At 38.7% G+C, this 27295-nt stretch overlaps 2 protein-coding genes across 5 annotated transcripts; one reads left to right on the top strand and one right to left on the bottom strand.

The window, feature by feature from the left end:
* Positions 1–1143: 1143 nt before the first annotated feature.
* Positions 1144–5262, top strand: LOC124382752. The gene is made up of 2 exons (XM_046844970.1): positions 1144–2352; positions 3705–5262. Exons 1-2 carry the CDS (start codon positions 1837–1839, stop codon positions 4032–4034), a joined length of 846 nt encoding a protein of 281 aa, XP_046700926.1. The 5' UTR covers positions 1144–1836; the 3' UTR covers positions 4035–5262.
* Positions 5263–5788: 526 nt separating this feature from the next.
* Positions 5789–25643, bottom strand: parp4 (poly (ADP-ribose) polymerase family, member 4). 4 transcript variants are annotated; one of them, XM_046844966.1, is made up of 40 exons: positions 25525–25643; positions 24970–25097; positions 24558–24753; positions 24122–24215; positions 23950–24028; positions 23734–23832; positions 23477–23635; positions 22823–22960; positions 22504–22662; positions 22144–22295; positions 21923–22054; positions 21671–21769; positions 21383–21566; positions 21149–21296; positions 20858–21000; positions 20486–20617; positions 20298–20384; positions 19977–20141; positions 19753–19796; positions 19571–19649; positions 19300–19437; positions 19026–19215; positions 18502–18572; positions 18201–18388; positions 17743–17842; positions 17486–17656; positions 17272–17355; positions 17071–17151; positions 16648–16743; positions 15587–15694; positions 15082–15123; positions 14935–14976; positions 14799–14840; positions 14674–14712; positions 14545–14586; positions 12999–14109; positions 12724–12908; positions 12366–12468; positions 7336–7468; positions 5789–7238 (listed from the first exon to the last, which is right to left on the bottom strand). In XM_046844966.1, exons 2-40 carry the CDS (start codon positions 25093–25095, stop codon positions 7043–7045), a joined length of 5577 nt encoding a protein of 1858 aa, XP_046700922.1. In that variant the 5' UTR covers positions 25096–25097; positions 25525–25643; the 3' UTR covers positions 5789–7042. The 4 variants fall into 4 exon arrangements, with proteins under 4 accessions (XP_046700922.1, XP_046700923.1, XP_046700924.1 ...); XM_046844967.1 differs by lacking the exon at positions 14799–14840; XM_046844968.1 differs by lacking the exons at positions 14674–14712; positions 14799–14840.
* Positions 25644–27295: the final 1652 nt, after the last annotated feature.

The raw sequence follows: 27295 nt of genomic DNA, 5'->3' as shown, positions 1-27295 counted from the left end.
AAAACATGTGACATAAAACGTTTCATACTGTTAACAATAATACAGATACCTATTATAAACAAATTATTTCTATGTAAGCAGAATGTTGATGACAGATGCATGGGCAAATATAAACATACGGCAGACATGGTTTAAGATATCCTTTAACAATTAGTTGTGGGTCGAAACAAAAAAGAGAACAAGACACTATTTACTCTTAAAACATGAACTTGTTTACTTGTGAAAACTTGTTACCAAACTGTGTCAATAGCCTTTACCAAACATCAGTCAATTCAATGCTGCATTACAGTAGCGATTATCACTTGAGTCTACGTGACATAAAAATAGATATCATATTTGACTTGCACATTTTATATTTGACTCAAATTGCTCTATTTTGTTGATTTATTCTGAGCAACACTGAGTACCTTTTATCAATCTGGAAAGGGTTATAAGGCCATTTTCAAATGTTTGTTCTACAGTGACGATTATTCCTCATTATATATGATATATATGGGTTGACCATGAACTTTTAAACATTCCAAAGTATTTCAAATGTGAGGCCATGTGTCTAACAGCAATGATCACAATCACACAGCAAATATACAACAGAATAGTTAAAAAACAGAACAGTATCTGTGCATAAACAAATACCCACAAACCTCACTGAATGTAGCAACATTGTAAAGAAATGTGAGTCACAGTGTAGGGACATGAAGAACATACTACAAGCTATTGATTCATGAGGTGTAATAAATTTTTCACAAATGGCTTTTTCAGGTTGGGTTAATTTTTTAAAACATTGACCTGATAAGGACCAGATGATGATGAGTTTTAATTACATTTTGATACGTAAAAACATATTGTTTAAAGAGTGTATACTTTTTTGTTCACACGACTGTATGCATATAATGCCTTAAAAGAAAATAAAGTTTTTAATTCTTTGGTGCTTTATTATATTCCCATTGAACAAAGGTAATTAATGTACAGTAATGAACACCTTTATTACTTATTGGTTACTTTTTATTAATTAATTAATTAAATTATTATATATTATACATATATATATATATATATATATATATATATATATATATATATATATATATATATATATATACATATATACATACACACATACATACACACATACATAAAATTTTGTCATTAAGCTGTAAATAAGTAACCAATAAGTAATAAAGGTGTTCAAAGGTAATGTACAGTTCTCCAGAATGGAACACGGCTGTGTCCTAAACAGCGTAGAGCAGCTGACAGTAGTAGACATAGTGCACATAGAGAGCAGAGTGCAGGGCACTAAATAAGATCAAGCCATCGGGGCGGAAATGAAACGCACAAGCTCTCAATCTGAGTCCATCCTTTTCCTCTCATTGTGTTGCCAGGTCCTTGTTTTTACTGCGTCAATCGTTTATTCCGGGAATCTATCCATCATTTGGCGTTTATCCTATTCATTTTATCAAATATATCCACATTTAAACAAAGCAAGACTAGGTATTTAAGAATAAACACTACACTGATTAAACAAGTTAATTAAATCCTTTCTGCCTTCTTTCTAGTGTATTGACAGGAGCCTAAGACGTCAGGAAACAGTTTCATTCGGGTGTATAACAGTAAATTCTGTGATGTTACTGAAATAAAAAACGACCTTAATGCGAATAAATCGTGTAAATGAATAACGCAGGCAAATCTGAAAAAGACTAATAATGTCGGACTTAAAGAACAGAGCAAATGGGTGTGATATGAGGATTTGGCAACCCTGCACTAGATTTGTGTTTAGACCGTCACAATTAAAACAACAGTTGCTTATAGCTTGTACATTACTGATTCTATAAATCAATCATGGCTCGGTATTCGCCATTCCCGAGTTTAGACCCAGTGAGAAAGTTGCCAGTGAAGACAGCACTCACTGTCCTAGTTACTGTTGTGTTTTTTAAGTATTTATTCACGTGTCCATGCGCGAGTCCGGAGGAAACCTTAATGCACTGCTGGCTGTACTTGCTGCTTCCTGTAGGCATCCTGATGTTCACCCTGAGCCTGGTGGACACGCAGCTGCTCAGACTGTGCCAGTGCTACGTGTGCAGATGTTGTGCGCGTGCAGAGGGCAGATGCTGCTGCTGCAGGCCGATCCGGTGTGGTGCAGACGTGCGCCACTGCTGCGCGCTCATTGGGGATTATCTGCTGAGGGTTTTCTGCGCCTCGGCTCTGTGGGTCGTGGCCGCGCTACTTGACGGTGACTGGTACGTCTGTATCCGCACTGTGGCCGCCAATGGGAGCGGACAACACCAGCTGGCCTGCAAGGATTTCCCAACTCCTGAAGAAGCAGAAACTCTTAGGAAATACAGCAGTGAGTCTCGGGTGGGTAACCTCAGTATTCTCTTTAACTGTCAGAGAAATTCTTCCTAAATATTTGTTGTTGTTGTTGTTGTTGTTGTTGTTGTACATAGCCATAGAGCATTATTGTTCTTATTATTTTTTCAGCATTTAATTACACTTATTAAGATTTAATAGGAAGTGGGAGTTCAGTGGTTACGGCTCTGGATTACTGATTGGAAGGTCAGAGGTTCAAACCCCAGTATTGCCAAGCTGCACCTCTTGGACCCTTGAGCAAGGCCCTTAACCTTCTGTGCTCCAGGGGCGCTGTATCATTGCTGATCCTTCATTCTGACCCCAGCTTCCTAACATCGCTGGGATATGCGAAGAAAGTATTTCACTGTAAATGCGACAAGTTAAAGTCTCTCTTTAGATGATTCAGTTCAGAAATAATGAATATGATATGTTTAGGATCAGCGTTATAGAAAATGGATGAATGGATAAATGATCTATTGTTTATGGACCCCATATTCAGAATCAGTGTTCTATATCATCTTATTGCTCGTTATCACAATGTTGTGGAAGAATACGTTAATTGCAGAAGCCTGCCACATACAAAAATCCTCTAATACTATTTTTCATGGTTATTAAACATTTAGTAGTGTGAAAGGTTTTATTTACATTGTTCTATAATGCCACGGTCACATGACGAGTTGTTCTACAAGTCATCAAACTAATTGGACCACAATTAACTGTCACACATCAGTGGGTCATCTGCTTCTTTTAATATGTAAATATTCATATAGAGTATATAAATACAGTATTTTGGTCCCAATTAGAATTTGCTATTTTATTCTCATCATGCAGCTTTACTATACATCACAAACTTATGGGGGAAAAGAAAGTGCACCCCCTTCATTTCTGCATTTTGATATAAAATAAGTAAATAAATGAATCACAATAACAACTGGGATCGTCCTAGAAACAAAATACTTTTTATATATTCTGAAATATATTCAGAAAGGGAATGGTGAGCCAGAGGTCACACTTCTTGATGGTTAAACAATTTTGAGGTTTTCACAAGTAGTCTGTGAATTACTGTGGAATTATGAAGGGTAATTATTTTCTAAACATTGTCTTATTTTTTCCGCTGACTTCATATTAAAATCTCTAATATTTTATTTGTGTGCAGGTTATTTGTTGATGGAAGCTGGTTGAGATCACAATTCATTTAGCCCCTTTTGAATATATAATTGATTTTGGTGTTTCTTTTCCTCATGATTGTGTAACAGAACTTTATCAGCTCTGCACACCAAGACTTCTAAAAACATGTCATTCAGGACGTATAAAAGCATCACTCATAGTAAAAGATGATTTCCTCTATCGTTGTGCTCCAGATTATTGCTTTGCTCATCATCCTGGGACTGTCCATCCTGCTGGTGCTAAGCGCCTCTTTCACGAGCAAGTCGAAGCCCTACTACAAGTCGGTGTTTGAGGCGTTTGTGGAGCAGGAGACGACAGCCATGCTGGAGGAGAAGCTGCACGAGCAGGCCATGAAAAAAGCAAAGCTTCTTAGTGAGAGTGCATTACGCTGCATTCACAGTCTGAACAACGGACAGGAAGAGGGACACTTTTACTATCATCCACTAACAGAGACAGAGGAGGACATGTGGAGGACAATATCAGACCCAGCGTTCCATCTGCTAGGAGTCCAGATCTATTCATAAGGTGTTTTTTCGACCAATTGCCCACATTAACTCTAATTATGATCTGTTAATAGCGATAAACAAGCACAAGCCATATCACTCCAGTGAACAGAACCTGCAACTAACAAGCATGGCTTAATAATTGTTCCAAATAAGTTTGGACTCGGAGTGGCAGCTTAGTGGTTAATGTGTTGGACTTCTGATCAGAAGATCAGTTCAAATTCCAGCACCACCAAGCTGCCACTTCTGGGCCCTTAAGCAAAGCTCTTAACACTAAACTGCTCAGTTGTGTGTATCTGTAAGTTTCTCAGGACTTACAGAGCATCTGCCAAATGCGGTATTTTTCAGTTCATTTTTATCTTGTTATTTTCTTATTTTAAATGAAATACAAATATTTAAATAAGATATGCAGTATCAGACACGCCCTCGCATACATTACATAGTGACAGTTTAGTTGTTTAAGTTTTTCAGGTGCTGCCAAGTTTAAAAGTAATATGGATTTAATTGATTTTCTATCAAATGGCATGTTGCTTTACCATGTGAGATGTTTGAGATGATATGTCTACAGGTGCTTTACAATATTTATGGGTTTAAAAGTTTTTCTTTATTCCTACATCTGTTACACATTTGTTCCTTTCTGAACCCATGCCCTCATTAAAGATATGACTGGCATTTTTGAGCAGATACGTTTTGTTAAACTTTGGGGAAAAACAAATCCATTGTTTGTTAGTGTTATCTGGTTACAAGGATTTCTGCATCTGCAGGCTGTTTAAGATTTAGGTTCTATAAATACGAACACTAAAACGTAAGTAACTACAGAAGGTTTTTATGGTTGGAAAAGATTTTCATTTTTGCACTTTCTGTGTTTGTTATTATTCAACGTTTTTTTTTTTAAGATCTATGACACTATGCAGTGTGTGTGTTTTGGCAGCCTAAGCCAAATGTATTAGCATATAACTTTATTTCTTCTGAGCCACAGAATGTTTTTGTGCTTTTATCCAAGGTCATCTTCTTACTATACAGTATATAAAGTGGCTTCTGTTACACAAGGAGACATTACTGTAACTAAACAAGTACACTGCAGTGACTGCATTTCTAACACATTAATACCTGAGAAAAGCTCAAATCCTACATTAACAAGCAGACAAACTACACACTTAGTTCTGAGAGGATTATTTAAAGATCTGCATAACAAAATGATGTACAATTATGTTTATGTGCAATAATAAATATTAAACCACCCAATGTACAACTGGCCTCTCTTTTCTTTCAGATCTTCACAAAATTATCATTAGCAATATTATTTCTTAATGCGCATTCAAAAATACAATATTTTGGTGGCTACCTGTATTGTGCTCAAGGCTTCTTTCATCCAAATCATTACATTAAATTCAACATGTATCAGTGAGTGTGTCAGAGAGCCACCAGTCACACTTCCCTTTAACACTCAACACTCTCGCTCAGCCTCTCCCTCCAACTAATCACCTACACCTGTCCTCCATTCTCCCGTCCCCTTTATAAGGCCCCTCTTTCCCTTCACTCACTGGCTACACTTCGGGTGAAGCACTCAGTTAAGTTTGCCATTTCCTGCAGTCTCATTTTATAATCTCTTGTGTTTGCATATTTAAAACCAATAAACGACACCGTTTTACTCCTGGTTCCTAACGCCTGGTCTATCATGTCATGTTTGGTGTATTTTATTTCCTTGTCTTTATTTCACTGCAAATAATCCAATTACTTTTTCAGATTATGTCTGTAATAACTTTCACTCAGACTTTTCACATTATCATGTTTACTTCAGCTTACATGGAATTTCAAGGCATTATGAAATCCACCTTCACATGTTGCCAAAGGTTCACACATTTTTTTCCCCACTGGTACACATGCAAATATTTCATATAGGATAAAGTTGGCTTGTGCATTGTGTGGCATGTTTTTCCAGAGCCTTGAAACTCTCTTAATAGTGTTTTCTTTTTTTTTTGTTTCTTTTTTCTGAGTATATAGTTTATATATTATATTTGTTTTACCTGATTATCAAAATAAATATGTACTTTAAATAAAAAGACATATACTCACATATTTTACCGATACATACAACATTTTGTTAAAGTTACACAGTACTGTTATGCATTCTAATATTCTTGATATTACAAATGAAAAAAATAAAATGCTACAGTCCCTTTTTTCTGGTTCTGTGCACTCAGTGAGCTATCCTTGCAGGAGCAGAAGCAACAAGCAGAAACCCCACCACTTTGTTTGGCAGCTGACCTTTTAATACCAGTATAATTAAAGAAACACCAAAAGTGCGTGTTCTTTACGACTTGGAAGCAGCCAAGGACAATGAGCTCACCTTTAAGGCTGTGAGGTCGTCATTGTCCTGGCTGACAGGTACATACATCCACAATATAAATCTTAATAACAGTTTCATATGCAAGACAAGGCAGAAAATAGACAAGTTTACTATTTGCTCTGTATTACATTACATTGATGACATTTTAAAGTGCATCATTTCAGCTATAATTTTACAATTAACATGTATGTATGTATGTATGTATGTATTGTTATAGCATAACAGATGATCCAAATGTGTGGAATGGAGAGAATCACAGAGGAGAAAAACTGTTTCCATAAAACTTTGTCACAACCAATTTAAATGCAGATTCAGAACCAGGTAAAATACTTGCTAAAATTCCAAACTCATATCAATCAATATCCAACCTCAATGCTCAGGATACATCAGTTCAATAACTAGTAATAAGAAACACAAAAAAGAAACAAAATTAACAGATGATGAAGAACCAGAAGATCAAAAACAAAACGTCGTTCCCACACAGAAATAAGTTGAATTTTATTTACCACTAATATGATTACTTAAAAACGATTTATAACGCATTGTTAATTTAAAAGTACAATACTCTCCAAAATGATCAATCCATGCACTAACAGTATTTCGTTTAATAAGAAATGTAACATAATTAAAATAATGTCAAGAAAAAGAAAAAACGAGAAAATTAGTGGAAGTGTGGATTCTACATAACTGGGGTGCTTCTCTGGAGCAATGGGATCAGAGTTGAGAAGGGCGGCAGTGAATCCACTTTCAGCAGTTGGCGTGTGCAGGACTCCCAATCCAAGCCAAGCTCCAGTCTGCTGCATACACATGGGTACTGTCTGTCTGCCCAGCACACCCACTCCACTGCCCTCTTCACCGCCTCCCAGCAGGCTGGCCTACACCACAAACACATTATAATAGGACATGAGCAAAATGCCTTAACTCCAACACTGCTAGAAAATAAAATGAAGCAGAGTTAACAGGGCCTCCTGCCTGGGCTCTGGGTGGTCAGCGAGGCGGAAGAGAGTCTGGAACAGTTTCCCGTCTGCCATCTTCATCACTCGCATCAACTGTAGCACCAGCAGCGTAGCTACCAGCTTCAAGATGTCGGCTTGAGCCTTTGCGCCTGAATAAATCAGAACAAATACAACTTAAAGGAACAGGAAATGAAAATAACTTTTACAACCATACGAGGTTCATCCTGAAAACACAGCCATTAGGGTTGCACACACTTAGTGCCGGCCCCAAGGCTGGGTAAATGGGGAGGGTTGCGTTAGGAAGGGCATCCTGCGTAAAACGTGCCAAATCAAATATGCGGACCATGAATCAGAAATTCATATCGGATCGGTCACCACAGGTATCGTTAGCCAACAGGGTACCAGTGGTAATTGGGCTACTGCTGGCCGAACAATGAGGAGAGGAGGAAGACGTCTACAGAGACAGCAGGAAAAGGAGAAGTGGAGGAGAGTGAAGGTTAGGGTTTGTACTTTAAATGTTGGTACTATGACTGGTAAAGGGAGAGAGATAGCTGATATGATCGAGTGAAGAAAGGTAGATACAGTCATGGACAAATATTTCGGCACCCTTGCAATTTTGTCAGAAAATACAACTATTGTCTCAGAAAATCGTTGCAGTAGCAAATGTTTTGGTACTCACGTTTTTTCTTTTTGTTTGCATTGAAACAACACAAAAAAGCAGAGAAGTCAAATCTGATACAATTCCACATAGAACCCAAACAATGCACTGGACAAATTTATTGGCACCCTTAACTTAATATTAGTTAGCACCCTCTTTGAAAAAAATAACTAAAATCAATCGCTTCCCTTAACCATGTATGAGTTTCTTGAACCTATCTACTGGAATTTTGGACCACTCTTCTTTTGCAAACTGCTCCAAGTCATTCAGATTTGATGCCTTCTCCAACTGGGAGATCTCTTCACAGGTGTTCTATGGGTCTGGACTCATTGCTAGTCATTTCAGAACTCTCTACCCTTTGTTTGTAACCATTACTGAGTGCTTTTCGAAGTGTGTTTCGGGTCATTGCCCTGCTGAAATATTTCATGATACCGTTCACACCGTTAAGGCATCCAGTGCCAGAAGCAGTAAAGCATCCCCAACACATCTTTGAACCTCCACCATGTTTGACTGTAGGGGCTGTGTATTTTTCTTTAAAGGCCTCATTTCTTTTTCTGTAAACAGTGCCATGATGTCCTTTACCAAAAAGCTCAACTTTTGTCTCATCTGTCCACAGTACGTTCTCCGAGAAGAATTGTGGTTTTGTCACAAAAGTTTTGGCAAACTCCAGTCTTGCTTTTTTATGCCTTTGTGTCAGCAGTGGTGTCCTCCTGAGTCTCCTACCATAGCGTCCCTTTTCATTCAGATGGCTATCGAAGAGTGCAAGCCGACATTGTGGTACCCTGTGTCTGCAGATCAGCTTGAATATGTTTCTTTATCCACCATTCGAAAAATCCTTTGTTGTAATTTTTATATTAATTTTGCTCTTCCGTCCACGTCCAGAAAGGTTAGCTACAGTGCCATGGACTGTAAAACTCTTGATGATATTGCGCACAGTGGACACAGGAACATTAAGATCTCTGGAGATGGACTCTGGAGATGGACCAGATCTCTGGAGATGAGTTTTCTGGAGATGAGATTGTTCATGTTTTTCCACAGTTTTTTCTTTCAAGTTCACACACAACTCTTTACAACACAAAGGTTGAGTCAACTTTTCTCCATTTTAACTGGTTGCAAGTATGATTATTATATTGCCCACACCTGTTACCACAAGTGTGTCTAAATACAAATTACAGGAGCATCACATGCTTGAAAGCAATTATTTTTTTTAATTTTAACAAGGTGCTAATAATTTTGTCCAGTTCATTTGTGAGTTCTGTGTGAAATCTTATCAAGTTTGACTTTGCTTCTCTGTTTTTTTTTGTGTTGTGTTGTTGCAGTGCAAACAAAAATTACATTCTGGTGCTCATGTTAGTTCTCACTCTCCTGTGTTTTGTGTTTTTTTTTAAGATTTATAATTTTACTCTTGATATCACCCAAATGAGGATGTGCTCCTCTTTTGAGTCTGGTTTCTCTCAAGGTTTCTTTCTCATAACATCTAGTGGTGTTTTTCCTTGCCACAGTCGTCATGGCTGCTCATCAGGGATAAATACACACCGGGGATAAATACACATCGTTCAAATTTGACTTGACTTGTGGGTTCAGGAGACCAAGTAAAAGGTAGTAAGACCAGGAACATTGGAGGTGGGTTTAAACGGTTCTATCATGGTGTGGATGGAAATAGAAATGGTGTAGGGGTAAACCTGAAGGAAGAGTACAAGAGTGTAGTTGAGGTGAAGAGCGTTTCTGACAGTTTGATGAACTTAAAGCTGGAAGTTGAAGGTGTGATGATAAATGTCATCAGTGCTTATGCTCCACAAGTGTAAGGAAAATTTGAATGCAAGGGCAGGTGGTGGTAGATTTTGCGAAAAGAATGGAAATGGCAGTGGTGAATACGTATTTCAAGAAAAAGGAGGATCATAGGGTGACGTATAAGAGTGGAGGAAGGTGCACACAGGTGGACTATATTCTATGTAGGAGATGCAACCTGAAGGCGATTGAAAACTGTAAGGTGTTGGCAGGGGACAGTGTAGCTAGACAGCATCGGATGGTGGTCTGTAGGATGGTTTTGGAGGTGAAGAAGAAGAGAAGGAGAGTGAGGACTGAAAGAAGAATAGGATGGTGGAAACTGAAGGAGAAAGACTGTAGTGTGAGGTTTAGGGAAGAGGTCAGACAGAGGCTCGGTGGTGGTGAAGAGGTGCTGAATGATTGGGCAACTACTGCAGAAGTGATAAGGAAGATGGCTAGAATGGTACTTGGTGTGACATCTGGAAAAAGAAATGAAGACAAAGAGACGTGGTGGAATGAGGAAGTGCAGGAGAGCATAAGGAGAAAGAGGTTGGCAAAACAGAATTGAGATCTGCAGAGAGATGAGAAAAGTAGGCAGGAGTACACAGAGATGCGGCAGCAGGAAAAGAGGGATGGGGCGAAAGCCAAGGAAAAGGCATATGAGGAGCTGTATGAGAGGTTATACACTAAAGAAGGAGAAAAGGATTTGTAGCGATAGGCCAGGCAGAGGGACCGAGCTGGGAAGGATGTGCTGCAAGTTAGAGCAATAAAGAATGGAGATAGAAATGTGTTGACTAGTGAGGAGAGTGTGTTGAGAAGATGGAGGGAGTATTGATGCATTGCTTGAGCAGCTGATGAATGAGAAAAATGAGAGAGAGAGAGAAGGCTGGATTGTGTTTAGATGCTAAAGCAGGAAGTGGATAGAATTAGTAAGGAGGAAGTAAGGGCAGCGATTAAGAGAATGCAGAGTGGAAAGTCGGTTGGACCAGATGACTTACCGGTAGAAGCATGTTTAGGAGAGATGGCAGGGAAGTTTTTAACCAGATTGTTTAACAAGATTTTGGGAGGTGAGAGGATGCCTGAAGAATGGAGAAGTGTGTGCTGGTACCGATCTTTAAGAACAAGGGAGAAGTGCAGAACTGCAGTAACCACAGGGGAATTAAGTTGATCAGTCACACCATGAAGTTATGGGAAAGAGTAGTGGAAGCCAGGCTGAGAGAAGAGGTGACCATCTGTGAGCAACAGTGTGGTTTCAAGCCGAGGAAGAGCACCATAGGCGCATTGTTTGCTTTGAGAATGTTGATGGACAGGTTGCCGGATGAGGCTAGACAGGAGTTTCCGTGGACTATGATGTTTGCGGATAATATTGTGATTTGTGGTGAGAGTAGGGGGCACGTTGAGAAGAGCCTGGAAAGCTGGAGGTACACACCGGAGAGAAGGGGAATAAAAGTCAGTAGAAGTAAGACAGAATACGTGTGTGAATGAGAGGGAAGGCAGTGGAGGGGTGCGTTGCAGGGAGAAGAGGTGGTGAAGGTGGGGGAGTTTAGGTACCTTAATACCTGGGGTCAACAGTGCAAAGTGATGAAGAGTGTTTTAGAGAAGTGAAGAAAAAAGTGCAGGCAGTGTGGAGTGGGTGGAGAAGAGTGACAGGAGTGATTTGTTATAGAAGAGTATCTGCAAGAGTGAAAGGGAAAGTTTATAGGACTGTGGTGAGACCTGCGGTGTTGTATAGATTAGAGACAGTGACATTGAGTAAAAGACAGGAGGTGGAGCTGGAGGTAGCAGAGCTGAAGATGTTGAGGTTTTCATTGGGGGTAACGAGGATAGACATGATTAGAAACGAGTCATGACAGCGCATGTAGGACGTTTTGAAGACTAGATGAGGGAGGGGTGATTGAGATGATTTGGACATGTGCAGAGGAAGGACATGGGGTATATCGGTAGAAGAATGCTGAGGATGGAACTGCCAAGAAGGAGAAGAGGAAGGTCGAGGAAAAGGTTTATGGATGTGTGTGAGGGAAGACATGCAGGTAGTTGGTTTGAAGGAGGCAGATGTAGAGGACAGAGTGGTATGGAGATGAATGATCCGCTGTGGCGACCTATAATGGGAGCAGCCGAAAGAAGATGAGGTTCTTCCTGAAACTGTTACCACAAAGTTGAAAGTATAAGAATGTCACTGAATGCGGTGCCAATAAAATTTCCCTACACTTGAATTAGGAAACCGAAACCCGTTCCAGCATGACAATGCAGCAAATGGGGAATAAATGTGGGATGAGATGTTCAAAAAGCACATCCCAATCTTATGGCCAGGTGTCCCCAAATATTCGTCAATGTAGTGTATTAAGTTAGTTGATAATATTTGGGACTAGTTGTGAATATATTGATTATTCTGACTGACTTCCCTCATATGATATAGATATATTCCGACAGCTAAACCCAATCAAACAAACGTTGAAAATTTTTAATAGATGGGTTTTCTCCTCTGCTATTACTCTCAACACCTCACAGTGACAATATTGTATTTGCCTTCAATACTGTCTCCTTCTCATTTCTTTTTAAGGATGATCAAAGTGATCAGTTGGACTGAAAAGTAAACTTAAAAAAATATAAACTCTGTTTACCCAAAGAGCAGATGCCTTTTTCTTTCAGGAAGACATTAGCAAAGAAGTCTACATCCAGGCCTAGGAATCTACTTAGAGTCCCAGTACATTCCCAATACCCATCCTGTGTAAAAAGAAAAAAGAAATTAGGCCACCCGCTGGTTAACACAGTAAGAAATTAGGCTACTGTGATTTTAACAGTTGACTCAGTGAACATTGCCTAGATGTCACCTGGTATAGCTGTGAATATAAACATGAAAAATGTTCTAAACTAAACTTTATTAAAACACTCTTTAGCATTAGATTAAATATCATGCATTTTTTCTATTTCACTTGTCCTTAATTTAAATTAATTTAAATTACTTATGTACATATGTACCTGGTGTTGAAGATTAAACAGATCCTCCCAGTTGATCCTTTCAGGTTGACTGGATTGTTCACTTATGCTGTCTTTCAGCATTTGGTCAAAGCCTTCTCTTGGAATTCTGCATATCTTTTTTGCAGATAGCCTCATAATTTTGGATTGTGGAATTGTTGCAGATTGCTGAATGTTAAAGCCAGAAACTATAAACAGAATGGAATGATTTTATCGTAAAGGGTTATCCTGTAAATGTAAATTTACAAATGTCAAGGAAGCAGTGTGCTAGAACTTACATGATTTCTGATGGAGTCTCAAAGGCATACTAGCAAAAGCATCAGAATCAAAAGCAGGAGCAGGGTCTTCCAAAAAAGCAGGAGGATGAGAATAAACAGAAGGAGCTGATCCAAAGCAAACACGTGGAGGACGAGGAGCAGGGGCTCCCTGTTGAACAGTAGAAGTTGAAGGAAGGAATCCAAAGGCACCAGCTGGAGGAGGCGAAGCAGGGTCTCCATATTGAACAGTAGAAGCTGGAGGAGTAAATCCAAAGGCAGGAGCTGGAGGTGGAGGAGCAGGGCCTCTCATTCCAACAGTAGAAGTTGGAGGAGGGAATCCAAAGTCAACAGTTGCATGGGGAGGAGCAGACTGTTCAACATGGGAAATTATAGAAGGCAATCCCATGCCAAAACGTGGAAGAGAAGTGTCCATGGATACAGAAGAACCTATTTGAGAACAATGATAACGAACAATTGCAGGAGCATTAGTGGCTCTGAAATCAGAGCTAGAAGAACGAGCAGAATAACTTGAGGCTCCGAATCCACAAGGGGGGACAGAAGATCCAGAAGATCCAAAACCAAAAACAGGGGTTACATAAGGGGGGTCGAGATGAGCAGCAGGAGCAAGAGCAGTACTTCCGGGAGAAGGACTAGGAAGAGTTGTTCTGAGACTATCAATAGAAGCGGTTATCTCAGAGTCCCTCCCACTTCTATCAATAGAAGTGGGAGGGACTCTGAGATAACCACTACAAGGAATGGCTCTGGAAAGCATAAAAGTATTAGAAGCCAGACTATCATTACTACGAGGAGGAAGTACGTCCATTGATGCAAGAGAGCACATTTTTGGTTCATATGCTTTCTTAGATTTTTGCTGAAAACAATGATGACGAGGAACTTCAATATCGATATCAGCAGGTGAAGAATCTGGGATAATGTCATTAGTGGAAGGACAAACAGTATCAGGAGATGAACCACATTCAAATGCAGGCATGCGTCTTCCAAAAGATTTGAGTGGTCTGACAAAAGCGCAGCCCTCACTTATTTCACTCTGTTCCTCCGTCATGTGTAATGAAGAACTAACAGAAATTTCAGAAAGTTTCAAAAAGTCATAGAATTGAACATCATCATATTCCTGTGGAGACAAGACAGAAAAAGAATAGACAAAAGAAATCATTATTAAACAGTCAGAAATATAAAAAGTCTGACATACAGGGTCAACACAGCTGGTTTGCAATAAACTCTCATTTAATACATTTGACAATTTTCATTTAAAAAACCCAATTTATTGAATGCAATATGTATTTTTTTAGAACAATTCTTGATCATTCCTTCAAAGGATACCAATATTTTTGGATGTAACTACAGTCTTTATCAACAGGCATAAACCTAAAACTTTATGAAACAGTCATTTTCCAGCTAATTATGAAAAAATATTTTCCATTGTCTTTCTTAAATTGAGCCTAACATTCCTTAAAACATTTATAAATAAAAAAGCAAAACACACAGGGGGATAAATTCATTGTCTTTCTTACATTAAGCCTAACATTCCTTACTTGTGACATCTCACCTTTGAACACTCTTCATCCTCCTCATCTGACTCCTGACTCCCCTGTTAACAAAACATTTATAAATAAAAAAGCAGAACACACAGGGGTATGAATTCATTGTTTTTCTTACATTAAGCCTAACATCCCACCTGGTAATACTCATTATCATCTACTGACTCCTGACATGACTGAAAAAAAAAGCAAAACACACAGGGGGATAAATTCATTGTCTTACTTGCATTAAGCCTAATACTTCTTACTTGTGACATCTTACCTTTGAACGTTCTTCATCCTCCTCATCTGACTCCTGACTCCCCTATAATAAAAAAAAAAGTAGAACTATCAGGGGAGAAAAAAAATCATTGTCTTTCTTACATTAAGCCTAATACTTCTTACTTGTGACATCCTACCTTTGAACTTTCTTCATCTTCCTCATCTGACTCCTGACTCCCCTGTTAACAAAACATTTATAAATAAAAAAAGCAGAACACACAGGGGCATCCATTCATTGTCTTCCATACATTAAGCCTAATACTCCTTTACTTGTGACATCTTACCTGTGATGAGGCTGCAACTTCCTCATCTGACTCCCGATTCCACTACAAAATAAAAAGTAGAACACACACACACGGGAAGTTAAATATAAATAAAGCATAAATAATACGAGCTAGCTATATAATAGTGACTTTACTATTTAACTGTTATACACTGTCAGGCAAAAGTAAAAAGCCATTTTGCCACTTATCAAACTGAATTCTTTACAAATACACTAAAACTGATTTGAACCCGAACCTGTTTATTACTGACCTGCAGCAGTGCAGATAAATTCTAAAGAAAAAGTAATACTGTAGGAAACAAATGACTTGTAAAGCTCTGAAGATGAAACAAATTTTTTTTTTTGTGCTCTTTTGATAGACATGAACTGTTATTTCATTATGCTTCATGCTCATTTTTTCAGTTACTTGTGTTTTCATGTTTGTGTATAATTTCACTGTATCTTATTCAAATGCATTATAAATAAACCGCATAGTTTTTCCTATTGCAATAAATTAACTGAAATACCTGTTCTTGTTCGAAAGAGCTCCAGCCCATATAAGAAAGAACATCCACATCTTCTTCTGCAATTATTTTAGTGATGTCAGTAAAACCGGAGTCGGGTTGTTCCTCGTCCTTCACAGAAATAAGGAGATAAAATTCCTGCAGTTAGGCTTCCTGACACTGAACATGTGTAAATTTAAAAATGAATGAGATTTGTTATTAAACGATGCCCTTATCAGTACAGCAACACATAAGCCTATAGCACATTATATATATATATATATATATATATATATATATATATATATATATATATATATATATATATATAGCCAAAGGTTTACAGACACCAGAACATCACACTCGTATGTTTTTGTTGAACCTCCATGAGGTTGGTATCTCCTCTGCTGTTATAACAACTATCATATTTTGACAAAGGTGATCTAACACAGCGGTCCACAACCTTTTTTGCACAGACCACAGACCGTTTTAATGTCAGACAATATTTTCACAGACCGGTCTTTAAGGTCTGGCAGATAAATACAATAAAATAAAATGATACGACCGGCATAAAAAACTGGTATTTTCTAAATATAACTATAAACGTGAATCCACTGTGTGTATTATGTGTTAACGGCCGGAGCAGCTCCTTTAAGAAGGTATCGGATGGAGGGAAGACATGTGACTGTGGGAAGCATCTTGACATGCATCAAAAGTGAGTCATATACAGATGTGGCGGAGAGAATCCAGTAATTTTCAAAATAAAACATTGTTTAGAATCAGATAATAAATAAAACGGAAATAATGTAAGTTATTTATTCTTTCTTTGCGGCCCGGTACCAATTGACCCGCCCGGGGTTGGGGACCACTGATCTAACACATCAATCTAAAAACCACAGTGTTCAGTTAGGTGATGTTTGGTAACTAAGACCATAGTACATTTGCATATATTAACAATGTACACCTGCTGAGGTCAGAGATCCTCATGTAATTAATAATTTAAAGTGATGTGATGTGAAATATTGTGCAACAATCTTCCAAGTGTTTATAAAAGAAATGAATCTGCCAGGCTTCAGTAATCTTACTCTCTCTTCAATAGCAACAAAGCTGGTGAACTGGGACAGGATGGAGAACTCTTTACTGAGCTCGATGATATAGGATTTCAGCTCTGCTTTCTTCCCCTGACAGAGGGAAAAGAAATCAGTCTTAGTTTTAGACACAGGAGAGGAACAGCCATAACTTTATCACACACTATCGCAATATGATAATATTGTTGTTGATTTCCTTATACCAAGATGCATTAGTGTTTATGTGACTATAAGATCTGATTAGCACACACAAACTGAAACCATGAGCTCATCAGGTACGTGGCTCTACAATAAATTTAACCCAAATTAATTATCGCACATTTCCCCCTGTTCCAAAAAGCACATCATAATAGGATTTACATTAAAAGAACGGACTAAAAGTAACACATTTATTAATTAAATTTAATATACAGTACAAACCTCATGTTCTGCCTCACTAAAGCCAAGGCTGCCATCCTCATAGTCTCTGATGATTGCTCTTGCTGTTAGCTTGTGAAGGAACTAAAAGGTAGAAACATAAACACTCGCTTTTATGCACAAACTACAGGATTTTTTTATTTGCAACAAACTTTAGAATGCTTTATTGAATAATTCAGCAATATTTAAGACTTAAAATCTTACTGTTCCTTTAGTCTTCTGTAATTCTGTAGTTGAAACCATGTTCTCAATTTTTTTCTTTCCCCTCAGTTTACCAAACAGTGTGGCCTAAACCAAAATAAAAACTCTCAAGCTGAGGACCAGGACAAATATCTGACAAACATCTATAATGGTTTAATAACCGAGAAGACAAGGTGCATTTTGCAAATATAAAAGTGAATAATTGACGCTGTAAGACCTGGGTGCAGTGCGGGACGAAGCCATAGACCAGAGTGTGACAGTCACTGAAGAGAGCTTGGAGCTGTGATGGAGCCTGAACAGGAGGGGGCGCTGTGGAGTTAAACCTCTGCCACTTCACAGTCACAGAACTACAGCCTGGTGATACCATGCACCGAACCTGAGAATTCACCTACAACAGCCAATCAGCACTGTCTCAGCCACATGTTACACATAAACACCTCAAGATTCATCTGAAGGTCATGGAGCGATGCTCACCTTCTCAGCCCAGGTGTGTTTTGTCTTTGTGTCAAAAAACTCATAAGTTCCTCCACCTGCCTGAGCCAGAGCTCTCAGAATGTAACGGTTAGCTGTCAAGCTACACACAAACACAAGTAGATTTTTAGATTGTTACTACTGCTGGTCACTTAGACAATATTAGACATAGTGGAAAGCACAGTGATGAATGAAGTCTGTGATGGATTCCGTTATTACAATCCTTCATCTTATCTTTCTTTTTTTGCCCCCTTTTCAATCATTAATGTGAGAAAGGTGCTATAAGTTGAAATATGAATCATTATTACAATGTTACAAGCATCAAGTTTTGAACGCTTCCCTGTAGTGAAACTGCTGATTTGGGAAATACACCTCTGCAAACAAATACAACATCTGGATGCATACTTGTGTTCAAAAAATATATTTCTGCCATTAGCTCCAGAAAGCTGCTGAGTGCTTACCTGAGGCCGCAGGTGAAGAGGCGTGTGTGCTTGACGTTATCTCGCACCAGCTGCAGGGTTTCAGGTTGGTTCTGCACATGTCCATCAGAGATAAGTAACACATTTCTGATTTTGTGTGAGGGAGGCAGCAGGCTCAGGGTGCGCAGAGGTCTCCATAGCTCAGTGCTTCCACCAACCGCAGCTGAGGTCTAATAGTAAAATTGCAGTATTTAAAAACAACATAAATTCACATCCAGCTATGCACTTAATTGACATAAAGAAATTGCATGTACATGTCAAGTATTTGATTGTAAACACTGACCATAATGAATTTCTTGGCTTCTTCAAAGACGTCCTCCAGCACACTTGATGAAGGAAAGGCCTCTTTGTAATCTAGACAACAACAGTGGGAGAACACGGATAAAGATCTCTCATAACAAGAGACAATTGCTGCATCCTGGACGCATGTAGAACATTTTCCTAAAAGATTTTAATAATAAAACATGCAATGACCAATTTATCTGAAACAGTAGCAAAATAATGCTCAATACAAACATTTTATTTATCAGCATTGAACATTAATAATCCACATATTATCCTTTTAGACTATAAACACTGAAAAAAACAAGATAATAATTAATTAATATATAATACAAATAAAAAATACACAGCATAAAATGTATTATTGAAACATCCATAATGGTTGTTAACGAGTGAAATAAAAAACACTACAAAATATATATTTTACAATGACAAATCAGTTAAAATAAATAGTTTATACATTCAATTATATTAAAAAGTAACTTAATAATAAATAATCTTTATTCTTCTCTATTGATTACTAACCAGAGCCAAAGGAGATGATGTTGACTCTTAGTGAGCGATCCAGTGAATTGAGCACCTTCAGAGCAACCCTGCGTGCGTTCACCATCGCATCTCCTCTCATGGACTCTGATGTATCCAGCACTATGATCACATCACTCACATCCGAAACACCACTGGAATAAAAGTATGGATAAAACACCAACATGCAGGCCTGCAAAAGTTAAGCGATCGGAGTCAGGGGTTAAAGACCGATGTGCATGTTTTTATCATTAAAACTGAACGAATCTCATTTCACCTCAGTGTCCTTTTCTGGATGTTTCTCCACCCACATTCTGGGCATATGCATCTGCAACAGAGTTACGCTGAGCCGGAAGCCATCAGTGCTGAGAGTCTGATCTGGTAATGTGCTCACTACAGCCATACAATCTGTTCTCTAAGAGAAGGAAAGTAAGAGAAATAAATTTACTTCTAACACACAACATACAACCGTCTCAGTAATATTTAACTGTAACAAAACCAACATTATATGTACAGTCCAACTTAATGAACAAAAATGAATGATGCACCTTGATTTTGATTTGATGAGAGCACTCCAGCTTAGTGATCTCTATAGGCATCTCAATAGACATGCACAAAGAGAATTCTCTACAAGAAAATAAGAATATATATTGTATGGGTAAAATTTGAATTTTGTGAATATACATAGTAAAATCAAATGGTACAAAGTTGCCCATGACGCAGTTCTCACCCCTCTGGTTGAAGCTCATTCACGCAGACCTTCTCAACAGTCGTCTGCAACAAAAACGTTCGAATTATGAGGCTTGGGAAAAATGTAAACGTTTTAAAATCTATTTTGCACCCGCTTTAGAAAGAATAAAGGCTGCCTCCACTATGCAAACAAGTTTACTAAAAAGCACACACACACACACACACACACACACACACACACACACAAAACGATTCCTGTTGTACCTGGGTTCTCTGGTTCAGTGCTGAACTTTGCTCCCATGGAGCCACACTGCCTGGCAGGGCGAAGACGATGGTGCCTGCTCTCACAACTAGTTCTGTGATGAACGTTACTTTGATCAGCACTGTCGCTCCAGGTGGCAGGTTTCCCACACTGATGGTGAACACGTCCTGCAGCACACACAGATATGAAAGCTCTTTTACACACAGGATTTTAAACAATAATAAAAAATGAATAAGATTAACACACAGAAAATCCATTCCCACTGAGGAATATGTGTATATTCTATGAATATATATAGATATTTAGCAAACAAAGAGACGCACTGGTGCATCCTGGTCCATCAGGTAGGCTCCATGACCTTTCTCTATGGCCTGCTTGTATTCTTTACGTGCCTGCTCCTTCTCCTTTACCTGAGAGAATGAGAGAATGAAGGGGATAAAAATAAAGTGTACTAAGTGTAATAATGAAGATTATTAAAATAGAAGCAGAAATGTAGTCAGGGGAAGGCCACCTTTCCAATCACATGCTTTCCATTAATAAAGGCTTCAAAACCGCACACTGCTGCTGTCTCTTCTAGAGGGAAGACATACTTTGCTTCGATAGGAACACTGCTGGTATTTGTGTAGGTCTGGAAAATGACAACCTGTTAACAAAAATGAGGAAAACAAAGTATTTTATAAATGATATGATTATGATACAGTACAGCAAGCTATAGAAATTTTGTTTGTATATCTAAGGCTAGAGTTTTGTTTTTAAGTGGGTAAAGGATAACAATAATGATTTACTGCGAAACATATAAGGCTGCATTTCTTTGAAATAATCTGGACCTAAAAAAAAATCAGTGTTATATACCAGTCAGTTATGCATCAGTGTAATACTTTACCTGAGAGATAAGGTCCAATAGCTTACATCTCACATGTACAGCCTTCAGGGGGAGCGTCTGACCATTACTGTCCAATAAACCAGCTGTGACCTCCTCCAGAGGGTTCTTAGTCTCGCCCAAACCCTCACCATCATCACTGGGCACTAGAGGATTAAACCAACATCTGATTACAACATCAAGTCTGCATCACATCCAGTGGATATAAGACATACAGTAATCATGCATTAATCATATTGTCCGTTAATGTGATCCAATTACACAACATCTATAACGCTTAATGTAATTACTCACAGAGGAGGGAAGATGAAGAAAAATGTGGAGGTGCTAATGTCGTGTTAACATGAGGCTGAAAGTCCTTCACTTCATCGTCAGGTAGAAAATATTGAACTACATATTTCAGCCTGATCTGGTCTGTGTTATACACCACATATTCATCATCCTGCAACACACATACACACACAGAGCAAAAGGTCATATAAAGCTCTAAAATGGTCCCAGAGAACTGATTTCACACAAAAGCAGTACCTCAAAATCAGAGTGTGTTTTTTCTGTACGGCGAACTCCATGCACGCTGTTGTAACCCTCAGGGGCAGAGGTCAAAGTGAAATCCCTTTTGTCCAGGTCTTTACACTGTCCCAGAGCCACATCACACACCAGCAGCAGCCGACAACCATCATTAACACTGGGTTTTGAATACTTGATTGATGTGCTGAAACACAGAACAGACCCTGAGTTAGAACACTTACTATCGCATTACACACTTCTGTTTGATCATTTGTACAATTTCAGGTGAAAACATGAGAAAACACTGACTTTAGCGAGTCACTGAAGTAGATGCCACTTCCCAGATTCCCAATGTCTGTTCTTTCAACCCCATGCTGCTCTACTCCAACCCTGGGCAGTAATAGACCCCTGGGGAAAAAAATACATTTGAAATCGCTTTGTGAGGTACTCTGTGTGTGTGTGTGTGTGTGTGTGTGTGTGTGTGTGTGTGTGTGTGTGTGTGTGTGTTTGTGTGTGTCAGTGGTACATGTGTGTGTAACAGAACACAAAAGAAACTCTCACCGAGACAGGATTCCCACCAGGCTGCTGGAAGCAGTGGAATGGAGGAGAGGCTTAATGTTGTCGAGTTCATTCCTAAACATAAGAAGCTCTGTTCCTCTACTGACACGCAGTATCTTCTGGATCTGAGCCGGCCTGCAGAATTATTAAAGATGTACACAATGTCGATTTCAACAAAAACAGGAAACACTAAACAATCAGGAAGTTCATGGTGTACAAAATACCTATCCTGCAGAAGATGGGAGACAGACAGAAACTCTGGGCTTTCAAATGGCACCTGCTCAATACTGCACCTCAGAGCACGATATTTCCCCAAAGAGGACGGAAAGGGGTTTCCCAAAGTCACCTCCGTCACGTTCAGAATATCTCTGATCAGCTGGTAGTGTTAAATCAGATAAATCAGAGTTTCTAAAACCATGACATAACAACACTTTATCGTTCTCAACAATCACTAAACAAAACTGAATGTTCTTTATCACCAACATCACCATTAACACTGCATATGATTCTTTTCAGGTAAATGTTTTATAACATAAACTGAAAGACTACAGTCTGTGATTACAGAAGATTAAAGGAGTGATTACCTGACAGAGATCGAGTTTCTGGGACACCAGCTTGGGTACTGATTCCGGCTCCTTCATGCTGACGGGTAGCAGAGTGTTGACTTCCTTCAGCAGATCCTTGACTTCATCCTCATTCTGAGTCTTCTGAACCTGCAGCAGTAATCCTTCCACTCTGCTCACCTGCAGCAACACACACACACACACACACACACACACACACACACACACACACACACACACACACACACACACAGAGGTTACACAAATCTGTCATTCTGCAGATATTTTTCCTTCAAATGTATTCTCCTTAATGTTTGATGTAAGACTTTCCATGTATTACATCATTGAGACTGATGCTGGTCACTGGGACGGTCAGGATACCGCTAAGTGAACCGAGAGCTTCTGTCCAGATGAGTTCCAGAAAGACCCCCACTTCCTGTAAGACTGTACTGCAGTTCAGCTTCTCCTCCAGCAGAAGCTGTCAATCACACACAGTTCAAGAGAGACAGCAAATTAGTCTACATACATAAAAATGTATTAAATAAATTTGAATCTTTAAATATTTTGCACAATATAGAAGCGTACTGAGTAAATCAGTAGTGTAGACACAGCAACAACAACAAAAAAGATGTCTGTATTATTTTAAGATCACTACAATGTAATCATGCAGTACAATCGTTACATTGATATATATGATGGAATAAAAGTCTGTGCAAAACATCATTTCTTAACAAGAATTAATAATCCTGCATTTACTAATTTATAATAAGCCTTATTATATTTGCACTGAAAACCTACAAAATATGACCTGAGGAGAATCTTGGGACCAAAGTAAAGTTAGACATTATGCAGGCTCCAAAATGTAACAAAAATGCAAGAACTTGCATTCAGCAGTTAATATGTGAAATTTTGCCTCTGACCATCACTAATCCAACTTTGATATCATTAGTGTCTATGTAAAAAACAAATACAAGTCAGATTGTGTCAGACCTACCTGCTGAAGACTGTGAGAGGTCAGCTTTTCAGCCCATGGGGGAAGTGATTGTGTCTGAGTAAAGCCTTGGAGCTGCAGCTCGTTGCTCAGCATCAGATACGCCTCCACAGCATCCTCAGAGCTACAGCTGTGCACCTGCTTATCACACACTGCACTCTTCTGCAACGACAGAGAAGATGCCAAAACCATCATGCCAAAAATGATTTCACTGTATACTATATAAATATTCAGACTATTTTATATTTTGATGACTGCACCTCTGCCTCATGTATGATGGAGCTCACAACACGATATTGCCGTCCTGCTTGGCCTTTGGTGCTCTGAAGCTCCAGAACTGACCAAGTCTTGGGCTGAGCCTTAAACATATACATGTGGATTGACATTAAAGTTTAGGCTTCTGCCTGCTGATCCACTGCTCATAACTATTGTGTGTGCTTAAATAACATTTCTACATTGTTTATTAGTAAACTCACCTTGGCCAAAATGGAGTATTTTGCAATTTGGAAATCGGGAGGAAATTCTGGAATATCGTGATCATTCTCCCTGTACAATCTGCAGAGTAGAATTTATAAATATAAACCATGATTTCAGTTACAGTGTATAAAACTTTCTCCACCTGAATAACATGCTGTAAAATCAACACACCTGAACCGGCCCAGGTACGCGCCATCCTTCACCTCAAGCTCTGGTTTTTCATGATAAATGCCACTGTTTTGGGGCTGATCTCTGAACTTTAGCCCTGTTAGGAATTAGACAGAAGTATTCAGTCATTCATCATGAAGACAAGTCAAAGTTCTGTGTAATGTTTCACCATTTACCACAACCCCATTTACATCACAGCTAACAGTGACTCATAGACTCACCTCCCTACTTACATTAGTCACATTCCAGGAAAAACAACATATAACATTTGCAAATAATACAGATCAACCTGTCACAATTACAAACTGCTCTTTTGTTCTGAACACTCCCACTGGCCTTTTTACGTTTCCACAACCATCAAAACGCAAACATCTCTAAATAAACACTTCTATATCTACAGTCATAAAGACTGATATATGTAAAGTCAACAGTATAATACCAGAGAATGGAGCTGGTTTTGGTGTGAGGTCTGAGCTCGGTGGCTTGAAGACATGCTCTTGAACAGGTAGAAGGACTCCCTTCTCCAGGCAGCTCCACACATACTGTACACTGACCACGGGAATCTTGTGTCTCTGAGCGTTCCTCCACTTGCTGATGCTTATAGTCTCCAGGCTGGTCGCAACCACAAACGAACTCTAGATGGTAGAGAGTTATGGAGTATTGGTCTGATTTTGATTTCGCAACACATCTGCCAACACTTTCTATTTTTTTTTAATGGAAATGATCACAGGTCACACACTTTTTCAATTTCAGATCTTATCTGCAATATAATTACTGATTCATTCAAAGTGAATAGATATCCGAATAAGTAGTATGATTACAAAAATAACATAAAATAAAGCAGGATTTACCTTCTGGTTCACTACATAAGCTATATTTCCCCCATTGTCCAAAACAGCAGTCATCAACTTCTTTTTCTCTTTATATGGGGCATTTTTTAGGTCTAGAACCACAGAGCAGTCACTGAATACAGCCATCACTGTAAGAAAGACACAGAAAAGAGAAATCAAATACAGAGTTGTTGTTTGTTTTTTTACCAGTGGCTTTGCACTATGCTGTAGTTTGAGAAGCAGCTCAGGAAATGAAATGAGGACAAGGCTACATAAGAAATCGCTCACTACTACACTAAAAAGGTGTGCTACTGTATGTTCATAAGAAAGTGTCGGATTGGGACGCGGCCAATTTCAGTGCGCTTTTTGCGGGCCTATAAATAAGACTTGACATGGTGGCATTCATGTTGTTCATAACAATTTCGATCTTTAATAACTCTAATATCCAGAAAAAACCTTACTTTTATAATAGAGTGATATTTAATATATATATATATGAAAAAGGGAGACTTTAAAGTACTGCATATCTAGCAAAGTGAAAAGTATGCTTGTATTCGAAGTGAAAAGCTGTCTTACCTTGCACTCGTAAATATAAGCCAATAAAGATTGTAAAGCAATACAGATTTATTCAGACGCAGACGGAACTGAAAGAAGAAAGTGGTGTTATTAAACATGGAGTGACTTCCCGGATTCCCCTACGCCACGCCCCCTGAACCGCAGAACCAATCACATTCACCTGCTGCCATCTCATGGTGAGTTTCATTATAACATCACCATAACACACCCACAAACACTTGATCAGCAGCCTAAATAATCATTTTAATCATCTTTAATCTAAATAATATTCTCTGCTTCTTTTTGTGCTCTTGGTCTTTGGTAGTTGCTGAAATGAACAACTACATTTAATACATAAGTGGATCTCCTAAATTCCTAGTTGCCACTGCTGGGCCCTGTGCTGATTCCCAACTTCCCAAAATATATATACAAAGATATACAAAGAAAGGTTTGTTACTGGGCTGTAATGTATGTGTAACCATTATAGACTCCCAACTTTGTCTTATTTTAATGAAAAGAAATTGATTTTTGCTTTCACTGAAGGGGGAAATCTGTTTATCCAGAGGTGTAAGGATTTCAATTTGAGGGTCTTTGTATTCTATTGCATTTTTTCAAAACATACAAAAGCACACAATGTTCTCACTTAAAAAAAAAAAAAGATAGCATCGCTTTTTGTGTTTTTACATCAGTGACTTATCTTTGAGTGGTGTTTCTGATCATTTAAGTGTTTAATGAGTTTACACTGATTATTGAACGAGCAAAGGCCAAAAGGGCAAAGTCTATACACTACTCTATGGATCTCATGTGTTGTGTGTTGATATGGTAACAGTTGGCCTTTTGGCACATAAATGTTATGCTAAATGTAATGTAATATTATTATATATAAAAAACAGCATATAAGGCATTTATGATGTACAAGTTTAAATATATTCACAGAAGAAGAATTGCTTCTACATTTATTTATTACATAATTTCTAAACCCCATTACTGCTGTAAGAAATGAATTATAGAAAGTTACTTGTTAGGAAGTCTTTCCTATCCGGCTCGAAGGACCCAATGTTAGGAAGTTTTCCTCTCTAGCTCGAAGGACCATATAAGGATTTTCACTATCTGGTGTGCGCTGATCAGGGGATTGTATTCGCCCCAGCGTGTCAGTAAAAACACGGTACAGGATTCAGAACACTCAACTTTACTGGGTATAGGATAGATTGTATATGAGGTGATTCTTGCTGTCTTCTGTTAGTTGTTGTTCGGTAGGTTGCGTAATGCAGAATGTATGCTGAAAGGCCACTGCTGAATGGTCAGTGCTGAGTGACAGGTTGCATGATGTCGGATGGCCACTGGTCAATGACGACTGCTGCTTGGTGTTCTAGCCTTTTATACTCTTGATGTCATAGGTAGCTTTCCATTGCTTAGTAAACTGTATTTCTTTCTCTAGTGGTGAAGTGTGGAAATACAACTTAATAGGAATCCTTTCTTACACTGCCGCCCCAAATATGCATAGCATATTTGCTCCTAGATCTTAGTTAAAAGGCTGTCTGTAGTGTCTTTGTGTCGTCCTCATCCGCTATCTCTGGTAGATTAATGAGACGGGTAACTGGCCATGTGTATAATTGACCTTTAACGTTGACCTCTGCAGACCTTACTTGTCCATCTGCTCCAGGGAATGTCCTTAACACTCTCCCGATCAAACAAAGGGCTCGTGGTAACTGGGGATCAACAATCATAACAACAGACCCAACTGCAAAGGTTTTAGTCTCTTCTCTCTTCATGCCATTTATGTCGTAGTTGG

This window comes from Silurus meridionalis, chromosome 3 (genome assembly GCF_014805685.1).
Source record: "Silurus meridionalis isolate SWU-2019-XX chromosome 3, ASM1480568v1, whole genome shotgun sequence".
NCBI lineage: Eukaryota > Metazoa > Chordata > Actinopteri > Siluriformes > Siluridae > Silurus > Silurus meridionalis.
Note: the sequence above shows the minus strand (reverse complement) of the source record. Positions and strands in the feature narration are given on the sequence as shown.

Coding starts and splice junctions, on each gene's coding strand:
- parp4 (XM_046844966.1), bottom strand. CDS start 25,095: ATGGCTGTATTCAGTGACTGCTCTGTGGTTCTAGACCTAAAAAATGCC. Junction 22,663..22,822: donor CCAGCATCAGTCTCAATGAT/GTAATACATGGA, acceptor GTGTTGCTGCAG/GTGAGCAGAGTGGAAGGATT. Junction 14,713..14,798: donor AGGATGAAGAACGTTCAAAG/GTAAGATGTCAC, acceptor TTTTTTTTTCAG/TCATGTCAGGAGTCAGTAGA.
- LOC124382752 (XM_046844970.1), top strand. CDS start 1,837: ATGGCTCGGTATTCGCCATTCCCGAGTTTAGACCCAGTGAGAAAGTTG. Junction 2,353..3,704: donor AATACAGCAGTGAGTCTCGG/GTGGGTAACCTC, acceptor GTTGTGCTCCAG/ATTATTGCTTTGCTCATCAT.